At 47.2% G+C, this 22,824-nt stretch overlaps 1 protein-coding gene across 5 annotated transcripts in view; it reads right to left on the bottom strand.

Moving 5' to 3' along the window:
• HEMK1 (HemK methyltransferase family member 1) overlaps positions 1-21,721 on the bottom strand; it is a 42,765-nt gene extending 21,044 nt beyond the window's left edge. Inside the window, exons 1-4 of one of the 5 annotated variants that reach the window (XM_050957872.1) lie at positions 21,464-21,721; positions 19,043-19,549; positions 18,422-18,513; positions 17,278-17,371 (exon numbers count right to left, since the gene is read on the bottom strand). In XM_050957872.1, the coding sequence (XP_050813829.1) occupies positions 17,278-17,371; positions 18,422-18,513; positions 19,043-19,294 (438 nt within the window). In that variant the 5' untranslated portion in view covers positions 19,295-19,549; positions 21,464-21,721. The remainder of the gene's footprint in view (positions 1-17,277; positions 17,372-18,421; positions 18,514-19,042; positions 19,550-21,463) is intronic. The other 4 variants (XM_050957871.1, XM_050957873.1, XM_050957869.1 and 1 more) reach the window with 4 other exon arrangements.
• Between the last annotated feature and the right edge of the window lie 1,103 nt (positions 21,722-22,824).

Below are 22,824 nucleotides of genomic sequence, written 5' to 3'. Positions count from 1 at the left end.
TAGCAATAAAGGAAGACGAGCAGGTGAAATACCTGGGAGAGGTCAGTTGACTTCCTAAGAAACCTCCAGAAACATTTTGTACAAGGCATGAGCTGCTCTTCAACCCATTAATGAAAAAAAATCCACATATACTCTGTCCCGAGCAAGAATTGGAGCTTGCAGTTGATGAGCAGCCTGGCTTGTTTCAATGTTCCCCTGACCTGGACCTGACTGTAGGAAAGGCAGTTTGACTGGCCCATTTTTAAAGGGAGCTCCTTGTCTGCGGATTCCTCCTGCAGCAGGGTCAGAGCACATGCAGGTGAACTCAGGACATAGTGTATGGTGTTCTAGCATGCTGCCTCTGGCCAGGTCTACACTGCAAAGTGCTGTTGGCATAGCTACATTCGTCAGCGGTGTGAAAAAACTGCCCCCCAGCCAACAGGAAAACCCACTCAGTGTAGACGCAACTTGGCTGACATCTTGGCTCCCGTCAACCTAGCTAATGTCACTCAGGGAGGTGGCGTAAACATGCTGCCAGAAAAACTTCTGTCGGCATAAGCTGCGCCTTCATTAGGGGACTCTGACTTAGTCCAGCAAAGCATGTGTTGTGAAGACAAGGCCCCTCTCTTGGAGCAGAATCAGCTGGTTTTAGGGAGGCTGGCTGCAAACATGAAGCAGCACTCTTCCTCACATCCTCAGAAGGGGTTAGTACCCAGAAAGCTTGGTCAGCAAGGGTGCCCTTGCATGCTGGCCGTCTCTGATCACTTACAAAAGGGCAATGCTTACAGGAACACTCCAGCGTGACGCAGAGGAGACAATCACAGGGAGTGAGTACAGAGCAATAGTTCCTTCTTAATCTATGCCTCAATGATCTCGTATTGCCAGAGTATTTCCTCATGAAGCTCTTCCAGGTCTCTCTCCAACAACAAATGCTGCTGCTCACTGTTTTCTTCTTTTGCCCTCAGGCTGGCATATTCCTGGTCCAGTTTTATGGATCGAGCCAAAACATTGTCCCTGGAGAAACGTCTCTCTTCCAACTTGGCCTGCAAATCTGTCTAGACTTGGCTGACCTGAAGACTTATTTCCTTGAGCTGGCTGTTCACTATCTCATTGTGTCTCAGCTTCTTCACCGGCACTGCTTCTTCTCTAGGTCCAGTGCTCCTTGATCCAAGGAACAAGCAGTCCCCACTATCAGACCATCTATGTCGTGCAGTGCCTGGCATTTGCCATATTTATGAGCTGCAAGTTTCTCTAGTTAGGTCAATTTCCTAGAGCCTGAGCAGAAACAACCCCACCACCCTCCTGAAGCCTGTATGGCTTCCGCTCCTCTCTCTCTTGCTCTGCTTCCTCTTCCTGTTTATGTAGCCCAGCTCTAGGGTGGGGAAAAGCCCTCTGGATTACCCCAGGCTGCCCCAGCTGTAGGTTCCAGCCTGTCCCTCAAAGGCATAGTATTCTCCTTCACAGACCGCCATCCCAGGGCAAGCACCCTGGTATTTCACATAGGAAATATGCTCATCTAGGAGAAATCAGCTCTCATGTGATTACACAGCCAGGAGACGAAGGTCTTGTCTACACAGGGAAATTGATCAGCATTGCAAAACCAGAATAAGGGTATGCCTCCATGACAATTAAACATGCGTGGCTGATCCATGTCAGCTGACTCAGGCTCATGGGGCTCAGGCTACACAGCTGTACAATTGCAATAGAGATGTTTGGGCTCGGGCTGGAAGGAACCCGAGCTTTAGGACCCTGCAAGGGGGGAGGGTCCAGAGCCCAGACTCCAGCCCAAGTCTGAATATCTACACTGCAATTTTAAAGCTCCACAGCCTGAGCCCTGTGAGTCTGTGTCAGCTGACACGGGCCAGCGGCGGCTGTTCAACTGCAGTGTAGCCATACCCTAATTGTGTCACTATAACACCCCGCTGTGGACACTATTCCAGAATAAAAGTGACTTTATTCCAGAATAGTGTGTCCACAAATGGCAGTTATACTGGGATAGCTATAGCAAGATATTCCACTACAGCTCTGCCAGTCAATTTCCCCACACAGATAAACCCTTGGCAAACAGGCTTGTATTCAGATGGGAACTTCATTCCCCAGATCCTACTCTGCATCAGACTGGAGCTTCCAGCTGGGGAGTAGCAATAAAATGGAAGTATTAGAGATGCCAGCACTTGACATTTCCATAGAGAAACTGAGCACAAACCTCACCACCTTGCACTCCAAGTACAAGCCACATTTCTTTGACCTTGCATTCCCTAACATAAACATACAGCCATATGTATACTAACACCTGCCCTCCTAAACCCTATCAAAAACCCCTCTCCACTGCACATGCTGCTCCCCTGGGGAGAGGCTGAGAGAACAAACAACAAGTGACAGGTTTCAGGTTGCTTAATGAAATACTGGAAAGTGCTCAAATACTATGGTGAGAGCATGGTATAAGAAATATAGGCTAGAAATAGAGGTTTCTAAATTGGCTTTACATATTAATTATACAATACACCTCTACCTCGATATAACGCGGTCCTCGGGAGCCAAAAATCCCTACCGCGTTATAAGTGAAACCCCGTTATATTGGGGTAGCGGTGGCAGGGATCCAGCCATCATTTAAAGGGCCTGGGGCTCCCCACAGCAGCCAGAGCCCTGGGCCTTTTAAATCACCAGCCGAGCCCTGCTGCCACAGCTCCAGGGTAGCGGTGGCAGGGCTCCAGTGGTGATTTAAAGGGCCCACGGCTCCAGCCACTGTGGGAAGCCTGGGCCCTTTAAAGCACCGCCCAAGCCCCATTGCCAGAGCCCCGGGGTTACTGTGCTATACGCGAACCCGTGTTATATCAGGTCGCGTTATATCGGGGTAGAGGTGTATATAGTATTATTCTCATATTGAGAGTATTCACTGAGCTAATAAATACTGCTATAGAATGCAGATTTCCTTTCAGTAATTTCAATCCACTAATCTAGTAGACAAAGGCATAACAAGATCCAAGGGCTGGAAGATGAAGTTATGAAAATTCTAATTGGAAATCACAGGAAACATTTTAACAGTCAAAGTAATTAACCTTTGGAACAGATTATCAAGGGATGTGGTGCATTCTCCATCACTTGCTGTCTTTAAATTGATTGAATTGGACGCCTTTCTAAAAAATATGCTCTAGTTCAGACACTTTATTTGGCTCAGTAGTGCCAATTACATAAAAAGGAAGAGCAATTCCTTCTACTGCAGGAACTACATGCAGTACATCAGACCAAATAATCACAGTGCTCTTAAAATCTACAGAAATTGGATATCTAGTCATCCTATTTAGCTTAGGTGTTTATATGTCCCCATTAACTACAATATGGTGAGCACGTATCACTATTTAATGTACTTATCCTCACAACATCCCTGTGAAGTAGAGAAGTGCTATTATCCCATTGTAAAGATAACAAACTGAGGCAAAAAGAGACTGAGGCCATGTCTACACTATGGGAGGTAGAGTGGCACAGCTGTAGCTATGCTCTGGTAGCACCATAGCATAGATGCTTGCTATGTTGCTGGATAGGGCTTTTCCATCGACGTAGGTAATCCACCTCCCTAAGTGGTGGTAGCTAGATCAATGGAAGAATGCTTCTATTCGGGGGGCTAGGTCAGCTTAACTAAGCAACTGAGCAACACCACTTGGTTGATCTAAATTTAAGTGTAGACCAGGCCTGAGTGACTTGTCTGAGGTCACACAAGAAGTATGTGACAAAACAGGGAAGTGAACTTGGGTCTCCCATGCCCCAGGCTATGCCATTTTCCCCCTTTTAGCATGGCTCTGAAAACTTGTGCTGAGTGTCTCTATCTCAGGCGGCTGGGAAAAGTGAAGATCAGAAAGGTAAGAATCAGATGGTGCACATCACATCATGTCAACACAGTGCTTGGTTACCACCAAACTATTTTTTTGTTTTGCTTTTACTGCTGCATATTAAAAACCTCAGACACACATTAACAATTCACCTTAGATATTCAGCCTAGTTAGATATTTATCACTGGGCACTGGAGAGATGTGTTATCCACTTGATGAAGAAATGCTCAATTATGGGGCTATTAAAATGCAAATTATTGCTTACAATAAATGTCAGAGCCAGTGTGCGAGCAGCCCACATGCTCAAAATCCTGCTGATCTGAATCACTGCTACAGATAGCGGCAGAGCTGCTGGATTTATGTTCCTTTCTATGCAACCGAGTGTGCACGAGGGAAGGTTGTTTAAAAGAAAATTCTGCATCTAATCCCAAGAATAACCCCTACCAGCACCTTTTCTCTGGCATGCAGTAGTCTTTAGGGAGTGAGGGGGCAGGGAGAGGGGGGACAGACTGTGAGATACTCCTCTTTCATCAGTGGAAATGGGATTGGGACACACAAAGCCATTAACAGCCTTCAAAGAGAGATGTACATTTCTCCCAGAGGCTGGATATCTAAAGGTGATCCACAGCAGAAGGGAAGGCTGCAGAAAGGAGGGAGAGAAGAGGATGGTGACCCTAGAGTGTAGCAGATGGAGTAAGGCAAGGGCAGGATACTGACCCCAGGAGGGAAAGAGTGACAAGGGGATAGAGTAGAGATGATGGGCTGGACCAGTGGTGCATTTAGTGTGGGAATTTCCCTCCCAGATGAGGAGGCCAGTTTCCTCCAGTCCCACCCAGGGGGGCAGGGGCAGAGGTTATTGCCCCAAATCTGCAGTGCTCCTATCCTTGCCCACATAAGGAGTGCCCATCTGCTTCATTCTAAGTCCAGCAAGCAGGGGCACGGCCCACCTTCATGCTGTCTATCGTCCAGCACAGCTCTGCTCTATGCCTTTGCTTAGCCTGTGCAGGATGGATGGCGCTGCGGCAGGGTTCCTGGCTGAGACTCAGGAAACCATGGTTCAATTCCTATCTCTGCCACAGAATGAGAAAGTGATGTTCTTTCTTTGTACCTCAGGCTCCCACCTGTACAGTGCTGATAATGATAATTCCTCATCTCACAGGGGCAGTGTGGGGATAAATCCACAAATATTTGAGAGGCTCTGAGAGCCTGTGATGATCCATACATAGTAGCCCCATCCATGGTGATCCATACATAATACCTGTTATCCATATACTATGTAATCGTCTATATTTATAGGATGAGGGGCTGGGGATGTAGGAAAAGGGCAAGGGTTGCTGTGTGTGGGGATCTGAATTTGGCACCCCCATTGAACCAGGCTGGGAGAACTTCAGGGGCCCTGGGCTCAGTGAGTACATTGCTTTAGTAATCCCCTTTGGCAGAGAAATGGGGTTCTGTTCACAGCCTCTGGAGGCAGCGATTTCCAGCCCCTCTTCATCTTTGACACGAGGAGGGAATTTAAGAAGAGACTGGAAAAGGAATAGAACAGGGCATCCTTGGAGTTTAGGGGGAGGGAAAGAGCTTTCCAAACAATCTCCTTTACCAAGCAGGAAAAAAAAAAAGTGTATTCACTTGCTTGATTCCCATCATTCTGAAAAAAGAACAGGAATACTTGCGGCACCTTAGAGACTAACAAATTTATTTGAGCATAAGCTTTCGTGGGCTAGAGCCCACTTCATCACATGTATGTAGCAGAAAATACATTAGGAAGATGTATATATACACACACAGAGAACATGAAGCAATGGGTGTTACCATACACACTATAAGGAGAGTGATCAGTTAAGGTGAGCTATTATCAGCAGGAGAGAAAAAGAACTGTTTGAGTGGTAATGAAAATGGCCCATTTCCAGCAATTGACAAGGAGATGTGCTCAAATAAATTTGTTAGTCTCTAAGGTGCCACAAGTACTCCTGTTCTTTTTGCAGATACAGACTAACACGGCTGCTATGCTGAAACCCATCATTCTGAGGTTCTCGAACTTTCACCTGCCTTAACAAAGCAACCCACCGAGCCCTCAGCTGCTTTTCCACAGTGACTTGTTTGACTTTACTGTCTGAATCCAGCTAACTTCATGCTATGGTTTATTTTTTCCACTTTCTGAGCTAATTGTGAAATAAATGTGCACATTTGCAAACACCCACAGTTCCCCATGGACCCTGACTCCACCCCTCCAGCACACACATTCTCATAGGTTCTCGGTATTAGCTCCCCCTCCCTGTGGCCGAGTCTCTTGTTCACTGTGTTTCTTGGAACTGCAGCTGCATAAAGAGAAAGTCAGGGCACTGCTCGCCAGAACCCAAACCACAAGCTCTCCACCTGTGCAGCTCCATCCGGCAGGCAGCATATGGCCAGGCAGCTTGTAATGCAAAGATGGGGAAGTGGAAATATACTTGAGAGTCTCATGACTAGAGCTGAGCAAATACCTACAAAAATCACCTTACCCTGTTTGTTACTATTAGCTAGAAACAAAATGCTGAATCTGAACTGGCCAGGTTCACACCCCTTTCCACTATCTTCTAGAGATGCTTACGTATGCCCCGGGATATCTGACTTCCTTGCAGTCATTAATGGGTTTATTCTCACCACACTCCCATAAGAAATTTGACCCCTATGTGACAGAGAGGGAACGGAGGGATAGGAAATCTGTCACTGGTCACCGAACGTCCTCTCTCTACTCATTTTCCAACAGCAAAAACATTCACATCAGCAGCAAATCTAAGATTCAAAGTACAAGCATCCACCTCGGAAACTTGATTCCTAGGCCTGGACTACACTTAAAATGTTGATCAACCCAGCTACAACGCTCAGGAGCATGAAAAATTCACACCCGAGTGTTGTAGCTATGCTGACCTAACCCCCCCAGTATACAGGCTGGCAGGTCAATGGAAGAATGCTTCTGTCAACCTAGTTTCAGCCACTCAGGGAGGTGGATTTCTTACTGTCACGGAGTCCCTGGGCGATGATCTGGAGCTGCTCCCTATGAAGCCAGTCAGGACTCTGGTGAAGTCTCCTCTCTGTGAGCAGACTGTCTTTTGGGCCAGCAGCTCACAGGGCTTCCACCTTCCTGGGTCTGACCTTGGAGCATTCAGCATCCTCTGTCCCTCTGTGCACTTCCCACAGCGAGTCTGCCCAGGCAGGGTCCTGGGGAAGCCAGAGGATCCTGCACCTCCACTTCGCAGTCAGACGTGACTCTTAGCCAGCCAGTAAAACAGAGGTTTATTAGATGATAGGAACAGGGTCTAAAACAGAGCTTGTAGACACAGAGAACAGACCCCTCAGCCAGGTCCCTTTTGGGGGGCAGTGAACCAGATACCCACATCTGCACTTCACTCCTCCTCCCCAGCCAGCTCCAAACTGAAACTCTCCAGCCCCTCCTCTCTGGCCTTTGTCTCTTTCCTGGGCCAGGAGGTCATCTGATCTCTTTGTTCTCCAACACCTTTAGCTATCCCCTTGCAGGGGGGAAGGGCCCCAGCCATTAGTTGCCAGGAGACAGTGTCGGCCATTTATGCACACTGGCCTTTATCCTACCACCTAGAGACTTAAGAAACGCACAGGGGGAAGTGAGGCACCCCTACAGTATTCAGAGGAAACAAAGAACAGTCCCACTTCGTCACACTTACACTGGTGGGAAAAAACCTTCTGTTGCTGTAGGAAGCACCTAAACTATGATGCTAAACAGCTGTAGCTGTGCCACTGTAGCACCCACAGTGAGTCAAGCTCTAAGAGTTAATGGTCATCCACTTTGGGAACAGAAACCATAGGGTGTGATGTGTGTTTCCAATCAAAATGATCACATATATGGAAGATCACAATGAACTGTTAGTGAATGTTTCGAGGGCCATGACTGTTCAGGAAAATTATTTGACAGGTTAATAGGATTTTGAAAGCCATTCACAGGAAATTTGTGAATTAAATTAAAAAAAAACCTGAATTTCATGGAATAAGTTATTCATCACAAACTATTCACTGAGTCCAGGCTCATTACAAGAACAAAATTATTTGAAAAACATCTTCAAGAAACTAGTTAAATGTGAAAAGCTCCTGTGTAACTAACCTCTTCACCCCAAGCACTTCTCTGCCTCCCAGGATGGAACACAGTGTGAACTTTGGACAAGCACTGCTTTGCTGATGTCATCCTACCTCCCATTTGCATTAGGAGACTGCTGTGTGAAAGCTGTCTGCAGAGGTATAGAGAGCGATTCATCTTAGGCTTTGGTGGGGGGCTCATGCAATCTTATGGGTACAAGAGAAAAGAGCCTGCTGATATCCAGTCGTCCTCCAGTGGCTGTATAACAGTACCACATAAACCCTGCACAATTAGGTGCTGCTGGCAGCCTCTGTGCTCAATAGACGTAGGACAGGGATGCTGCAGTTCAATATTGTCCATACTGGAGGGCAGGGCAGGTACCACAGGGTGGGTTGTAGGCTAGGGCTGAGGTGTAGTGGCAGAGCTATGTGTGGGCCCAGCAGTGGGATGACAGAGTATTAGAGGTTGGAAGCTCACTGGAACAGGGACTGCCTTTCCCAATGTTCTGTGTTTGTACAGCGTCTAGCACAATCAGTTCTTGGTCTATGACTGGGGCTCCTATACACTATGATAGCACAGATAATAAATATTAATAATAATCAGTACTGTCAGAGAAACTGGAGAGTAACCCCATGTTTTTCTTTCACATAACACAAAATATAAAATTAACAGCTGCAGGGGCAGGGACATAGCTTGTTAACCCTCTTAGCACCCCAAATGCTTCCTTCAGGCTTTGATGCTTCTCAGCACCCCCTGGGAGCATCCCTTTGCGTCATACCATTCCTGGCTCAAGTGTCCTGAAGGAGAAGGGAAGATGAAGTTTGAGGGTCTGTGAATCTCTCAGGTTAGAGTTGGGAAGCAGGGGGGAGACAGTAAAGGATACAGAAGGCTGGGTGTACACCCCTGTCCAAACACCCAGAGACACACACTGTCGCTTCCTGGGAATGTTTTTACATGTGATTGTTTTTTTTTTCCAGAAACTGCACTTCCAAGAATCCAGGACTCTCTGCAGAGCCTAATCTGATCACCCCCTTCCTGTCTGTTTGTCCACTGGCTCCCAATCGATCTGCAGCAGGGCACATGGAGGCCAAGCAGGAAACGTGAGCATATGGAAGCCATGGAAAATTCCCCCCTGCCCTTTTAAACACTAGGCCTCTAGGCCAGCTCCATGTTCAGATGGCAGCACAGCTCACAGCAATCCCAGTTCACCCACTGGCTGGCAGCGTGGGGAAAGGGACACATCTCACATACCCCCAAGCCTTCCACACAGACCCTAGACAATCCCATGCCAATGAGGCACTGAGGCAGCCATACTAGTGCTTTCGGGGAAGCAGCCCAACACAAGGCCACTGAGGGGGACCTTTGATCCCAAACAGACCAGGAGGCAGCTACATGGATGCCTCCAACATTAATCTTCATCCCCTCATAGCTGCCCCATAACATCCGCAAAATGCTGGCTTCCTCTGAAGCTGCAAGTACTGGCCATTGTCAAAGACAGGATCCCAGACGACATGAAACACTGATCCAATCCTGTCTGGCAATTCCTGTGTTCCTAAAACCCCGTTTAGGCTAATGTTGGTGAGGGACAAAGGAAATGGGTCATGGATTCTGTACAAATTAATCAGCAGACTTTATTCAAATGACTCTCCCCAATTACTTTTCTGCAGTAGTTTCACCCAGCTCTAGTCCTGACTTCCCACCCTGTGCTTTAACTGCTAAATGACACTGCTTCTCAGCTAAGGACCTGAAGAACATGGACCTGAGATCCCAGTCTCAAACAGAACAGGATTCCAAAGGAGCAGAGGATTAGAAAGCAGGAAAGTAAGAGCCCATGTCGGGTATGAGAGCTGAGAGATACAAGGAACAACTAGTATGGTGGAGAGGTGATAACCAGAGCATACATTAAGTCAAATCATTCCAAGCATGTCCAGGTCCATGTGTGCCCTTAAAGGAAAGTTGCCTCCTCTCTGCCCAGCACCAAGGGGAGCAAATAGTGTTTGCAAAGACAGGTTGGGGATTTTTAATTAAAAATTGACATTTCCAAGTCTCTTTTGGTACTCCCCAGCTGCCTTAGCATAGCTCCTTTTATCAAAGGATCCCAAAGCCCTTTCCAAAGTTGGGCAAGCATTGGCATCTCCACCTCACACACAGGAAAGTCAGAGGCACAGAGGCAGGAAGTGATTTGTCATGGGCCACACAGCAGCTCACTAGCTTGATGGCTGTAGTCACAGTAACATGGGCAGCAGTGAGCAGCGGCACAGGCTAGTTACTATGAGTACAAACCCACCTGGACCCTGTGGGTATGTAATCAGGGCAACTGGATCATGATACCATTCCCTAGGCTACTGTGGCTACACTACTCTTTTGAGCTAATGTGAGTATATCTCTGCAATCTAGGAATCACACTGCTAGCTGAAGGGGGCAAATAGACAGCAGTGGTTTTAGTGCTTACTCCCATTCAAGAACATCAGAGTTATAAATAAAACAGAATACCCCTGCTCTTGCCAAAACACAAAAAAGTCAGAAACCTAAGAAATGCACAACTAAGGATGCACATTCTCCCAAAAAACCTTAACTCTGCCCCACAACAATGCTAGCCAGCCAGCCAGCCCTTTTTCTGTCTTTGCACGTAGAGTATTGGAAATGTGCACCACAGAAGATGAGGTTTACAATTTTTCATACACATACATCTCTCATGCTGAATGTGCCTCTTAGGGTGTGGCTACACTTGCAGATGTAGAGCGCTTTGAGTTAAACCGGCCTTCATAGAGCACAGTAGGGGAAGTGTTGCAGTCTGTCAGCTTCAAGCACACTAGGGTGGCCACATTAGCAGCTCTTGCAACAGCCACAGAGAGCAGTGCATTGTGGTAGCTATCCCAGCATGCAAGTGGCTGCAACGTGCATTTCAAATGTGGGGGGTGTGGTCAAGTGTGATAGGGAGTATGTTGTGTGTATTGGGGGGAGTGGGTTGGGGGGAGCTGAGAGCATGTCAGCATGCTGTCTTGTAAGTTCAGACAGTAGCAGACTCCCCCTTTCCCCCGCCTCTCTCTCTCACACACAGCATTCCACAGTAATGGTTGCTTTGTATTGGAGCAGATAAGCAGCCGTCTGTCAAACAGAGCTTTCAAAGGGCATATCCAAAACAATGACAGGAGTGGCCACTTGACTTAAGGGGATTATGGAACATTTCCAGATGCTGATGAGAGCGCAGTAATGCAACACCTTGTTCACACTGATGCTGGGGCGCTTCAAAAGTTATTCTACTTGCCGAGGTGGAGTCAGAGTGCTCTACATTGCCTTGCCAGTGTGGACAGGGAGTGAGCTAGTGTGCCCGGGGCTCCTTTAACGTGCTGTAACTTGGAAGTGTAGCCAAGCCCTTAGTCCTGACTCCATCCTTTCCTCTTTACAGGTCAGTGATTTATTTCTAAGATCTAGCCCCCACAACCAATCTAAGACATGCTTGTCTGGGATTAAAAAGCCTCCTACAGCTCTGAAATGGTGCTGAAATCCCAGCGAGCCACGGGGCTGTGGAGGTGTCAAAGATTGTCCCCATGAATCCCCTAAGGCTCAAGTGGGGCGGTAAGCCCTGACAAGGTCTAAGGGGAGGGTCAGCGGTAGTGCTAGTTAACCAGCTTCTGTCTTCTGGCTGAAGACAGAAGCTGTCGCTGAATTGCTGTCACAGTGGAAACGCGCGTGCCGCCCTTCGCAATTCGGCGCGCTGCTTGGGGTGGCGAAAACAGTAGAGCTTCCTAAGGATAACTGAAAGTTGTCCCTTCCTGTGACTCTCCATTCAGCAAGTCCACAGGAAGGCATTTCAGAAGGTTCTGAATGGAGCGGACTGTTCTTCTCTGGCAGTAAAGCCACATCCAGGGGAGAGGGATTTGGAGGGAGATAATATTTACTTTTAAAAGCGAGCCTTCCTTTGCCTAAAAATACAGCCTCACGCAGGGAGGAAAATAGACACCGGAAACCCTGTTAATCATCAGCAACCGGAAAATAATTCCTGGAAGTCAAAGGAACCTATGTAGCGGGGAGTGAATCTGAGCCTAGAGTGCCCTCTAGGGGTGAGATATACGTTAAGAAAATAATCTAGGAGGTAAACAATAGGACCAGATTAAAAACTCCTTTATGTGAAATTATGATGAGGCTTAATTTAGCCTGTGGTTACACATGTAAGATAATATCTGGTTTGCCTCTGGCTTGAGACATCCCTCACATGATTTTGTTTTTCTCTATTCCATAAGAGGCTAAAACACCTGTACACTATGCAGAAGAACAGCGCACAATCTAGCCTGGGAATTTGTGGAAGGTGTTTCCCCAAAAGACTAAGGCCCCATTGTGGAATTATACTCTATCTAGACTGTAAGTTGTTTGGGGGAGGGACTGTATTTTTGTGTTTCTACAGCACTTAAGACAATGGGTCCTGGTCCATGATGGAGACTACTAGGCACCACTTCAATCCAAAAAACAAGATACATAACAATAACAATACATGAAAAGTAGAGAAGAGCCAACCTTTGGCAAGAAAATCTCCACCCATTCAAACTGCTAATACAGGTAAATCTGGGGTGTAAATACAGAAATAAAGCCAACCACCTTGCTTCCAAATGTTTTTTGGTGTCTTGAGTCTTTCACTTTGAAACTCAGAAATCTTGTGCAGCCCTTGGATAGGAAGAAATTTTCTGAGACAGTTTAGTATCGGTATCTTAAAGAAATCTGGCAAGGATCTGAACTGAACGAGCACTCATGGACCCAAAATCAATGATTAGATTAAAAGAACTCTGATTAACATGAAATTTCAGCTTCACCCTGATGGGTTTCAAAGAAATCCAAATGCTAAGGTAAAATACAAGAAAGGATGTGAAACTGTATGAGTTGATATGAATGCAAAAAATTGTGGGTTGAGAGTTTACACACCATGGAGATGAGTACAGCATAAGAACTTGAATAGACTAGAAAGTGATGAATTTCACACAGGTGAAAAACAAAACCAGAAAAAGGAAGTTTATTTTTCATTTATATATTCGCTCATACAATCAAATATGATTTTGCTAGTTTTACACTCCTTACGTGTCTGTTTCCTTATTCTTTTTTGTATTAATGTAGCACCTTGGGGCCCCAATCAAGAACCAGGACCCCACTGTACTAGGTATGGTACAAATGTGTAATAAAGACAGCTCCTTCTCCTAGCTTGTGCCTACGTTTACAGGCAGGAACATTTGTGGAAGGAGCAAAGTTTCACCAAATAGCAATAGGAAGCACATTTTATACTTGTAAATACATCTGCATCAGAGTCTCAATAATAAGAGTTACACTCAGCCAGTCAGGGAACAGAAACATGTCAGATGACTTGCGTACACTCAGAATGTACCAGTTCAAATATGGGATAACAATTACTGGCAGCGAGCTGCCTGTGGATGATCTACAGACCAAGAATTATTCAGACGTTATCTGGTGAATGATTTCTAACCACCAATTGCTATGAGAACATTGCAAATTGCTTCCAGACAAATCACAAGCAGGAAGACAGTTCAAATGTACTGACTACATTATTTGCTCAAAAAATAAATTAGAGATTTTTCTGTTGTATTTTTAAAGTAAAATAGAATCCCTGAAAAGTTACATTGGCGACATATGCAAAGCATCACCCACCCCTGAAATACACCACACAGAGCTCAATGTCTGAAGCAGCAGTGTGAAAAGAGCTGGTCACCTACTCAGTTTATGCAACAGATTATACACAGTATGTGGTGTTGGAAAGAGTACATGCACAAAGCATCATCCAGCTGGATGGTGCTCAATATCTGGACCTGTCCCCACCCACTTCCTATCCAACTAAACTCCCCCAAAGCTGGCCCATGAGTGCTCCCACATAGTGTCAACAGCCTGATAACTGGGCCACGTGTTTGGTGTGATTGTGATGTCAATGGTCTTGCCCACACACCTTCTCAAGACAAACAACTGAGTTCCCAATGTTTTTGTCAGCTTGATATTAAATTAGAGGGCACGGCTGGGAATGGTGACAGGGTAGGATGGGATTAAGGCCAGGCAGAAAGAACACACAGATCTTCAGCCATCTCTGCATCAGATACCAGAAGTGACTGCCTCAAAATACAGCAGCTTTGTCAGAGCCAGCAGCAGGTGCTCCCATTATCAACAGACTCAGACCTGAGCAATACACAGACTTACACAGCAGCAAGAGTGAATCTCAGCATACCTCACCATCTCTCACCATGCCACTGCTGACCAGCACATGACGTTACAGAAATGATGATGAGACAACAGAAAGTCAAGAAACAGCAGCAGCTACATGAGAAGCAGCGGCAGCCTGGGGGATATGCTGCTGCTGGTCTGCTTTCTGAGTAAGACAGATACTTACTCTGCAACAGGGTAGGTTCCCCTCTAACCCCTACTCATCAGCACCCTCCCACTACTGCTCCCTATCATCCTCACTCATCAGATCCTTTGTTATTTCCTCTTATATTTCCAGATGAAATGATACATAGGACAACTCCTCTGTCCTCCCAAACTCAGCAGCAGCACAGACCACCTGCTTGCCAGCCTCTCACAAGTGTCTGCTTGATTGCTTCCTCCTTCCAGTTAGGCTTGGCAAATTAGATCTAAATTAGTGGGTGGCAAGACATGCCATGTTTCTCTACAAAGGAATTCGCTGACATAAGAAACATTCCCAGGAACCTCAACAAAGGGGAAATTTAAAGCCTTTTGAATTTCTAGGAGTGTGCCAACAAAGGGTTCGGTGCCCACATGCAGGAGAGGGGTGACCCTGAGGAGAATTCAGCTGGGATTCACTCAGATGGAATGAAAGAATGTGGCTGCATTTTGTTGGTTAAAAAGGCACTGTGGCTGGGATGTCTATGGCCTTGTCTGCACGGGAAAGATTTTTTGTTATAACCTAAGGTGTGAACCACTGTAGTTATACCAGGATCAACGCTTATGTGGGCAGTCTTATTCCAGTTTACAGTGACCTTCTTTAGGTTTAATTTATGTCACTTGTGACGGGATTCAAGCTATACCAAAAAAAAAATAAAATAAAATAAATAAATAAAAAAAGCCACTCTTATACTGGAATAGGAGTCTCCACACAGTGGGTTATAGTGGTCTAAATGGTAAAAATTTCCCTTGTAGACAAGGTTCCTGCCTGTGCTGAACACCTTTAATAAATGTAGGATGTTTCAGCACACTGCATTGTAATTTGGGCCAGTGGAGATGCATTTACCAAATCATGCAAGCACATGGGCACAACCACCAATGCTCTCTTGCATTGGCAATCATGGCCTGCTCTGTATGCAATAGGCCTTTGTTTAAGAACTGGCGGGCAGGGCCGGCTCCAGACACCAGCATTCCAAGCAGGTGCTTGGGGCAGCAGTCTGCAAGCGGCAGCAGTCCGTGCATTTTTGGCCCCAACCAGTGCGCCGAGTTGCCACTGTGGATGGTAGGGGCAGTCCGTGTGCCGTTAGGGTGGCACGCGCGTTTCCGCGGTGGCGGCAACTCAGTGGCAGCTTCTTTGTTCAGCTGTCCGTGGCGGCGCCGCTTCTGTCTTCTGGATGAAGATAGAAGCTGCTGCTGAATTACCGCTGCCGTGGAAACGCGCGTGCCGCCCTTCGCAATTCGGCACGCTGCTTGGAGCGGCGAAAAAAGTAGAGTCGGCCCTGCTGGCAGAGTACTCTACTTTTTGGCTGTTGATTTTGGATGTAGCTGTTGAGGGGCAGCTCTCTAAGAAAACAATCATCATTCAGGGCACCTGCTCCAAACTGGATCATCATAACCAGCATAATAAAAGCAAGGCATTAGACACAACTTGGGCAGTTTCCACTCTTGGATGCTAGCACTACATTTTGAGAAAGCAATCTTGGTGCAATTTTGCCTAGTAGGTAGAACTCTGCATGGATAAAAAAAATGTGTATCTGCAATCCACAATCTGCAAACATGGTCCACGGATGCAGATATCCACCGATTTCCAGGGCTCTATTAGTAGGAAACTAATGAGGTTGTGCTGATGTCACAGTACTGACTGGGACTCCAGCGCTGAACATTCATGGGATTTTTCACCTAGGGCCTGCTCATCCTTCCATTAAAATCAATGGGAGCTTTGCCACTGACTTCAGGAAGAGCTGGATCGGACCCTTACACTCTTGCCTGACCAAATAATAGAAATATTTTTTTCTCAAATATTTTATTTTTGGTTAATGAAAGAAGCAGGATGGACAACTCTGGGGACTGGAGGTCCTCTCTTTACCTACAGATCAGGTACAGTACATCTAGGTGCTTTCCACACAGTCTTCCTCACCCCCCACTCCCCATCCCCAATACAGCTCACCCGTGAGCTAGCAGATCTGTCCTATATGGGTTATGTATTTGAGTCTCCGTGACTTATTCTGCCTTTGGCATCTCTGAGACTACCAGCAAGGATGCTAATTGTATAGGTCACTTTTGTGACATGGGCACCTACCTAGGAGGAACTGAGCAGTGACCCACCAATTTAGTTCATAATGGCCACCAAGCTGTAGTCAATTGGTAAAAGCACTTAGTTACTAACAGTTGGGAGCAGATTTGAGCCAGAGAGCTAGAGATGAAAAGCTCCATGGCCAATCCTCTTAGCCACCCAATTTCCTTACTCTGTCACCAGTCCAGGTGGATAAGGAACACAGGGTGACTCAAGGGATCGGTATGACCCCACCATCTCTAGGACACTGGTTCAAATGCAGTCCATGCTAGAAATGATCTGTTTGGTGGCCTAGGAAATGAGTCAATGATCTGAGTCCAGTTTCTTCAGTGCTTGTCTGGCAGAAGCTGCCCAAAGGGAACAGCTTCCATCCTCTACCAACTCAGACTCAGTCTGAAGCAGCAAAGACACAATCCAGGTATCCCACTACCAATATCCTGAGATTTCAAGACGAGCGATTGCTACCTTCAATCACAGGCTGATTTTGTTAACATAAGCTCTGAATAGCTGCAGGCTTCTTATTCTGGTATCAAAATAGCAAGCCAGTGGGCTCTATTAATGTCCTTAGGCTATAGAGAAAGCCATTACCATTGCAGAAAAAAAAGGAAAATGCTCCAACTGCTTCCACTTGGGGTTTCCTTGTGACTGGCCAAGGTGAAATAGATTTGCTATCAAAGCCTGCCCTAGTGTGGGGCTGGGAGAAACACAGTCTCTGCCCCAAGAGCATGGGCCAGGAAACAAAGTTCACCTACAACAGTCTCAGATATCTCCTTTCTTCCCACCCCACCCCAAAGCAAGTGTGAGGTGGTCGGTCTGGGCATCTCATCACCTATAGACAGACTGTCATGCAGTACAGGGCACATTTGTAGCAATGCAGTGAATGGAAGAGCAGTTTAAACGTCTCCTTTCCAAGGTCTTACCTCTGTCTCGGGCCGAGGAATGAAGACTGGGGGTCTCATCTTGAGGGTCAGTTCCCGGAAATCCCACTCACCAAGGACGTACTGCACAGGCATCCTGCAACAGGAGGGGGTTTGTTATGCATCACATTAGGACTAGGCTCCCCTGTTACAGACAAGCCTTCAACCACCTTCTTATCAACCTCCAAGCCATAGGCATTGTCACTGCCAGCACCTTTGCTTCAGGGGATGGAGGGCAATGCCTGGCACTGCTAAAGATCCTTGGATGTGGGACTGAAGGGGTCTAACAAGATGATCCATGAACATGTGTGCAGTGAGGACATAATACATGAAGCCCACCATCCACTGCTGACACACAGTGCCTCTTCTAGAATCCCCTTCATACTCCCTGTCATGCATTGCATGTATCTTGGAACACTGCAAGATACAAGCATGTTCCATAACCACCAGTCACATGGATAATTTGGAGGATGTATGTCTGCAGTATCCAAAGGGTTAAGTTTTTTTCCATATCTGCTCTAGGCTCACTCCAGATGCCTTCCTGGAGGTCTCAGTTTTCTCAATGATCCAAGTCCCTAAGTATTTCCTCTCCTCACAGACTGACCCACCATCTCCAATTCCAGGTGACTTGCAGACACCAGGCCCAATTCACTCCTGTACTGATAGATCCTGTGGGGGGGAGGGAGGGGAATACTGGATTTTGCCAACTCTACAACAGCCAAGGAGACTCCCAACATCAGAAAAATTCCCCAGAGGCTGGATCTGCCATCTCTGGGGTGGAATGTGACAACTATTTAACACTGCACAGCAATACTGCACAAGAGTTGAGGTCAGGGAGCTGAGAAGAGGACCATAGCTAGCGGAAACTGACAGGGGAGTGGCGGCACAAGTCACTACTTATACTCAGAGCCAACAGCCAGCTGGGCCTGGCCTCTTTTGTAAGTTCCACCCCATGCATCCTCCTTGTTCCAATGGCAAACTCCTATTACCGCCACTCCCTGGTCATTCAACAACGAACGGTGCTAGCATCTGCTCTAGCACTTGAGTGTGAACACAACCCCCCTTGCTCTGTTTGTTTCCCCCATTGCTACATCCTTCCCACTAGAAGGAGATGATGCTGGATTATTTTAAAAGGGGACACTCCTACCTTTGTAGCCGCTTCATACTCAGCTGCTGGATCTGCTGCCGCTGCACCAATGTGAGTGGGGTGGAGAGGCTGCCAGCACCCAAGCTGTGAAACTGAAGAGGAAATCACTTTAATACTTGCCCAACTGTGCAGCTTGCTCATCTCTTTCTCCTGTCCCTGAACAGCACCTTTAAAAGGGTATTGGAACATTCACTAATAAATAACACTCCAGACTCTGAGATCCCAAATCGTTAGCAGAATCTACATAGAAACTTAGAAGTGACTGATTCAAACAGTTCCCCTGCTAAGTTCTGGGGTTCAGGAGAGTGGGCCAAATTCAAGGCCACACAGCCACAGATCCGGGCACAATCTGGGTGCATGTTTCCCATGCTACAACCAGTGCTAACCCTGGCAGATCCCTGTATAGAAATCATTAGAGGAGGGCAAAATACTTTAAAAAAATTAATGAATTTAGACTCCCCCCCATCCCTGTATGAGACAGGAAAGTGTCAACCTCCCCATTTCAAAGCTAGGGAAACAGAGGCACAGAGAGATTAAACAATCTAGTCAAGATCGCCAAGTTTGTTGACAAATCAGGAGTGCTGTGACCAGACAATCATAATCCCTTCCGCACTACTTAACTGTCTTTGCTCCCAGGATGTAGGAAACGATATACTCGCTGGATTCCTGTGCTTCAGGGATCCCATTTGCCTCAAACACACCTTGCCAGTAGCTGACCAGCTCAGTGGCTGTTACTTTAGCACTGAAATTCTGCCTCCGAAGCAGGCGGTGGGTGTTTAGGACACAGCCTTTGGGAGGACTCCCTCCCTCTCCTTCACAGAGATTCTGGAGGCCCAACACCATCCGGCGCAATGGGCTGGTGAGGAGCCTCATCTCATCAGAGGCCACTTATGGTTTCCAAGCTGCCATGTGTGTCCTTCCTTCCCAGGCCACCTTCACCAGACCTAGTCAATCTCAAGCCTCAGCGGGCCGGCAGCATGGTCTCACCACCAGACACTTCCACATCACGGCTGCTAAATGCCCACCAGACGCTCTGCTGCTGCAGGAGTCTTCTCATGCCCATGGGCGTTGTGAAAGGCGTCCTGCAGGAATCTACTCACAACACCAGCTCAGGGCACCATTCCTCTGCTGAGAGAGAGACGGAGAGAGTGAGAGCACTTGTGGCTTATGGGCTAGTGAGTCAAAGGGAATCCACCCACCAGAGTGAAGGGTGCTTTCCCCACTCCTAGCCAGAAAGCCACTCATGGTGCACAGGAAAATACAAACGATCATTCATGCTATCACAAAATGAATCTATGGTTAAAGGACTGAGATTAAACAGCAGGGAACTAGTAGGGGCAGGACACTGGGAATGGGGAGTGGGAAATGGGCCTTTTCGCCTCTTAAGTCACCAGCTCCATTTCGCCTTGGACAGTAGCAACTGAGAGTTACAGTCCAAAGGGTGACTCCTGTGTGAAATGAGTCCATAGTCTCAGTCCCCTGCCCTGTGAACAAACATCCACACACCAAACCACTGCCACCATCCCTGGATCAAAGTGCTCCCCACCCTCTTGCTGGTGTTACAGAAGAGGCAGCGAATAGATGGAGAGTCCAGACTCCCCTGTAGGTAGTCGCTGCAGGGTTGAGGCGTGTTGCTGGTGGTCTGTGGGGACCATGGCATGCTGTTGATTGTGCTGTGGATAAACAGATTCCAGGCTCTGGCTTTGGTTGGGGAGAAGCCAGTACACAGCTATGGTTAAATAGCCATCACTTCTTGGTCTTGGACCTTTTGTCCCACAAAGCACATGAGGTGGCTGCACTGGACAGTGCGTCCTGCTGCCTCGGTTCTATTCTCCCGAACGTACCATCTCTGTATCCTGTCACCCTTGCTCTATTTCCAATCTGTCCCAAATTCTCCATCTTAATGTGAGCTCATGACACTTGGAGTGAAAGAGTGAGAGCCTCGCAAATTCACTGCCAGTCACCCTCCAAAACACTCTCATGAGCTGCATTGGAGAGTGAGCAGGAGTTGGGCTCCAGTCTCCATGTGAAGAGGTTTGGCATGGGAAAGGAATGAGGACAGACAGTTGAAGGAGAGGGGATGGAAGATAGCTTGGCTCATGAAGGGTAGGAATGGGGAGGCGGGGGGAAGAAACACGCTAATGTGGAGAAAGGCCAGTCAGGACAGGAAAATCTGCCAGAGGGAAGTCCTGGACATCTTGGGGAGAGAAGAACAGCTGCATCCATGCACGGAATGAAGAGAAAGAAACAGGAAGACCAGAAGGAAAAAGGAGGAAAAAGAGAAAGGGAGCCAGAACTCTATAAAACAGTTGTTCAATACCACACTTTGGAGCTGTGATTTAATGGAGGACACAGGCCAAAACTTTCCCCCATTTTTCTCTGAAAGGGGATGCTCTCCCTTCTCAGTCCTTGCTCTCTGCAGCTGCTATGGCTTCCCCTTAACCTTCCAAAAAGAAAATGTGGGGGTAACAGGGGTGCTGCTTAACAACCCTAAGAGATGCCTGTCCCCCGTGCATAGAGGGTCATTGTGAAAAGCAAAATAACCTTTCCCAGCTGCAATATGGCCTGGAATACAACGACAAAGGTTTTCCTATGAGGAATAACACAGGAGGGAACCAATCAGATGAGAATTAAATGGACAGATTCAACCCATCTCTGTCCAAAATGCTGGATTGTGTAACCTCTGCCCACGCCCGGAAGTTTTACTAACCTCACTAAGGGAAATGTTCGTGCCCTGGTTTGTTTTTAAACTAGACTAGTGGGAACAGTGGCTTTTAACGACACACACTGTCGCATCCCCCCTGTGCAGTATTTGCATCCCCATTCAGCCGGCAACAGACCGGCGGGGGGAGTGGGGGTGGAGGAAGACTGACTAGAAGCAGAGAGAACCAGGCGGACTCCATGGATTTTAGCCCGCTGTGCTGAGGGAAACGCAAAACAAACGAACAGCCAGCCAGAGGGGGGAGGGGAGTCGGGGGTTTCCCGCCTGTTCCGGAGCCCAGGTGCTGGGACAGCAAAGCCACCAGGTTATTTACAACGTACCAGCGCCCCAGACTCCTGGCAGCGCCCGCTGCTTTTTCCCTGGTGCGGGACCCGAGCCCGCCCAGCGGGTTTGAGTCAGGGATTCCCCGGGAAAGGCCGCAGCCTTTAGCGCGCGCGGCAGCGACACGTTCCCTCGACTTGCACTCAGGGCACTTCCTGCTGGGGCTGCAGGCAGCGCGACCCAGAGTGCAACCGCGGCCTCCGTGCACGGTTCCCCTCGCTGCACGGTTCCCCAGCCGGCAGGGCTCCAGGCAGAGCGGCTGCTGGGGGGCAGAAAAGGGCGAACTCAGGGCAAAGCGGCGGCGCAGTAGCAGCTCGAACAGTCCCGCCCCGCAGCGCGGGGGAGCCAGGGGAGGGGGCCACTTCTACACCAACCCCGGCGGCCCTTGTGCGCCGGAAAATAGGTCCCAGTGCAGAGGTGGGTGAGAAGGGAGCGTCCCCGAACAGTGGTGCTTGCGCTATAGTGAGTGCCACGTTCCGGCTGGGGTATTTTCAGGAGGTCAGAACAGATATTCCTCAGTTTCATTAAACCCCATAATGCAATTAACAGTGCCCTTCCTTGGAAGACTGAGGCAGCCACCTTTGAAGACTAGACCCCGTGCCTCAAGATCCAGAGCAGATCCCATCAGATCCCATGTCTGGTCCAGACATGGGATCTGATGGGATCTGTTCTACTTAGATTGGAGACCTTTGGGGGCAGGGATTGTCCTTTGGTGGTTACACGTGCACAATTCCAATCCTCAGCCGTCCATGAAATCTCTAGTGGCAGCCACAATGCAAACAATAAACATAATTCAGGGGACTGGTTTCAGCCACTAACAAGAGTCTCTTCTCTGTGGAACCTGAAAAGTTTCTCTCACAACAGAAGTTAATCCACTGAAAGATTTAATTTTTTTTAATTAAAGCTAATGTTAAAATTATCAAATACACAGGTTAAGGAAAGAGTGATTATATATTTGAGTGTAATGCTTGAATTGTCCAAAAGTACAGAGTTTAGTTTAAAAGTCATAATATATATGTAAAAGCAGCAAAGAGTCCTGTGGCACCTTATAGACTAACAGACGTATTGGAGCATAGACTACCCACAAAAGCTCATAAGGTGCCACAGGACTCTTTGCTGCTTTACAGATCCAAACTAACATTAGGTACTAATATATATATATATATATATATATATATATATATATATATATATATATATATATATATAGTACCTAATCTGCAATATCCCAAATTAAGGTTAATAAATTTAACAAAACAGTTTAGATATTAACATCCAGATATTCAGGTACATCACTCATAAAAAGGTTATACCAAGAGTAGCTTGTGGAAAGCAAATATAGCATTGAGTGTAGATTGTC

Source organism: Gopherus flavomarginatus, chromosome 6 (genome assembly GCF_025201925.1).
Source record: "Gopherus flavomarginatus isolate rGopFla2 chromosome 6, rGopFla2.mat.asm, whole genome shotgun sequence".
NCBI classification, from domain to species: domain Eukaryota; kingdom Metazoa; phylum Chordata; order Testudines; family Testudinidae; genus Gopherus; species Gopherus flavomarginatus.
This window is presented reverse-complemented; position numbering and strand designations above follow the sequence as displayed.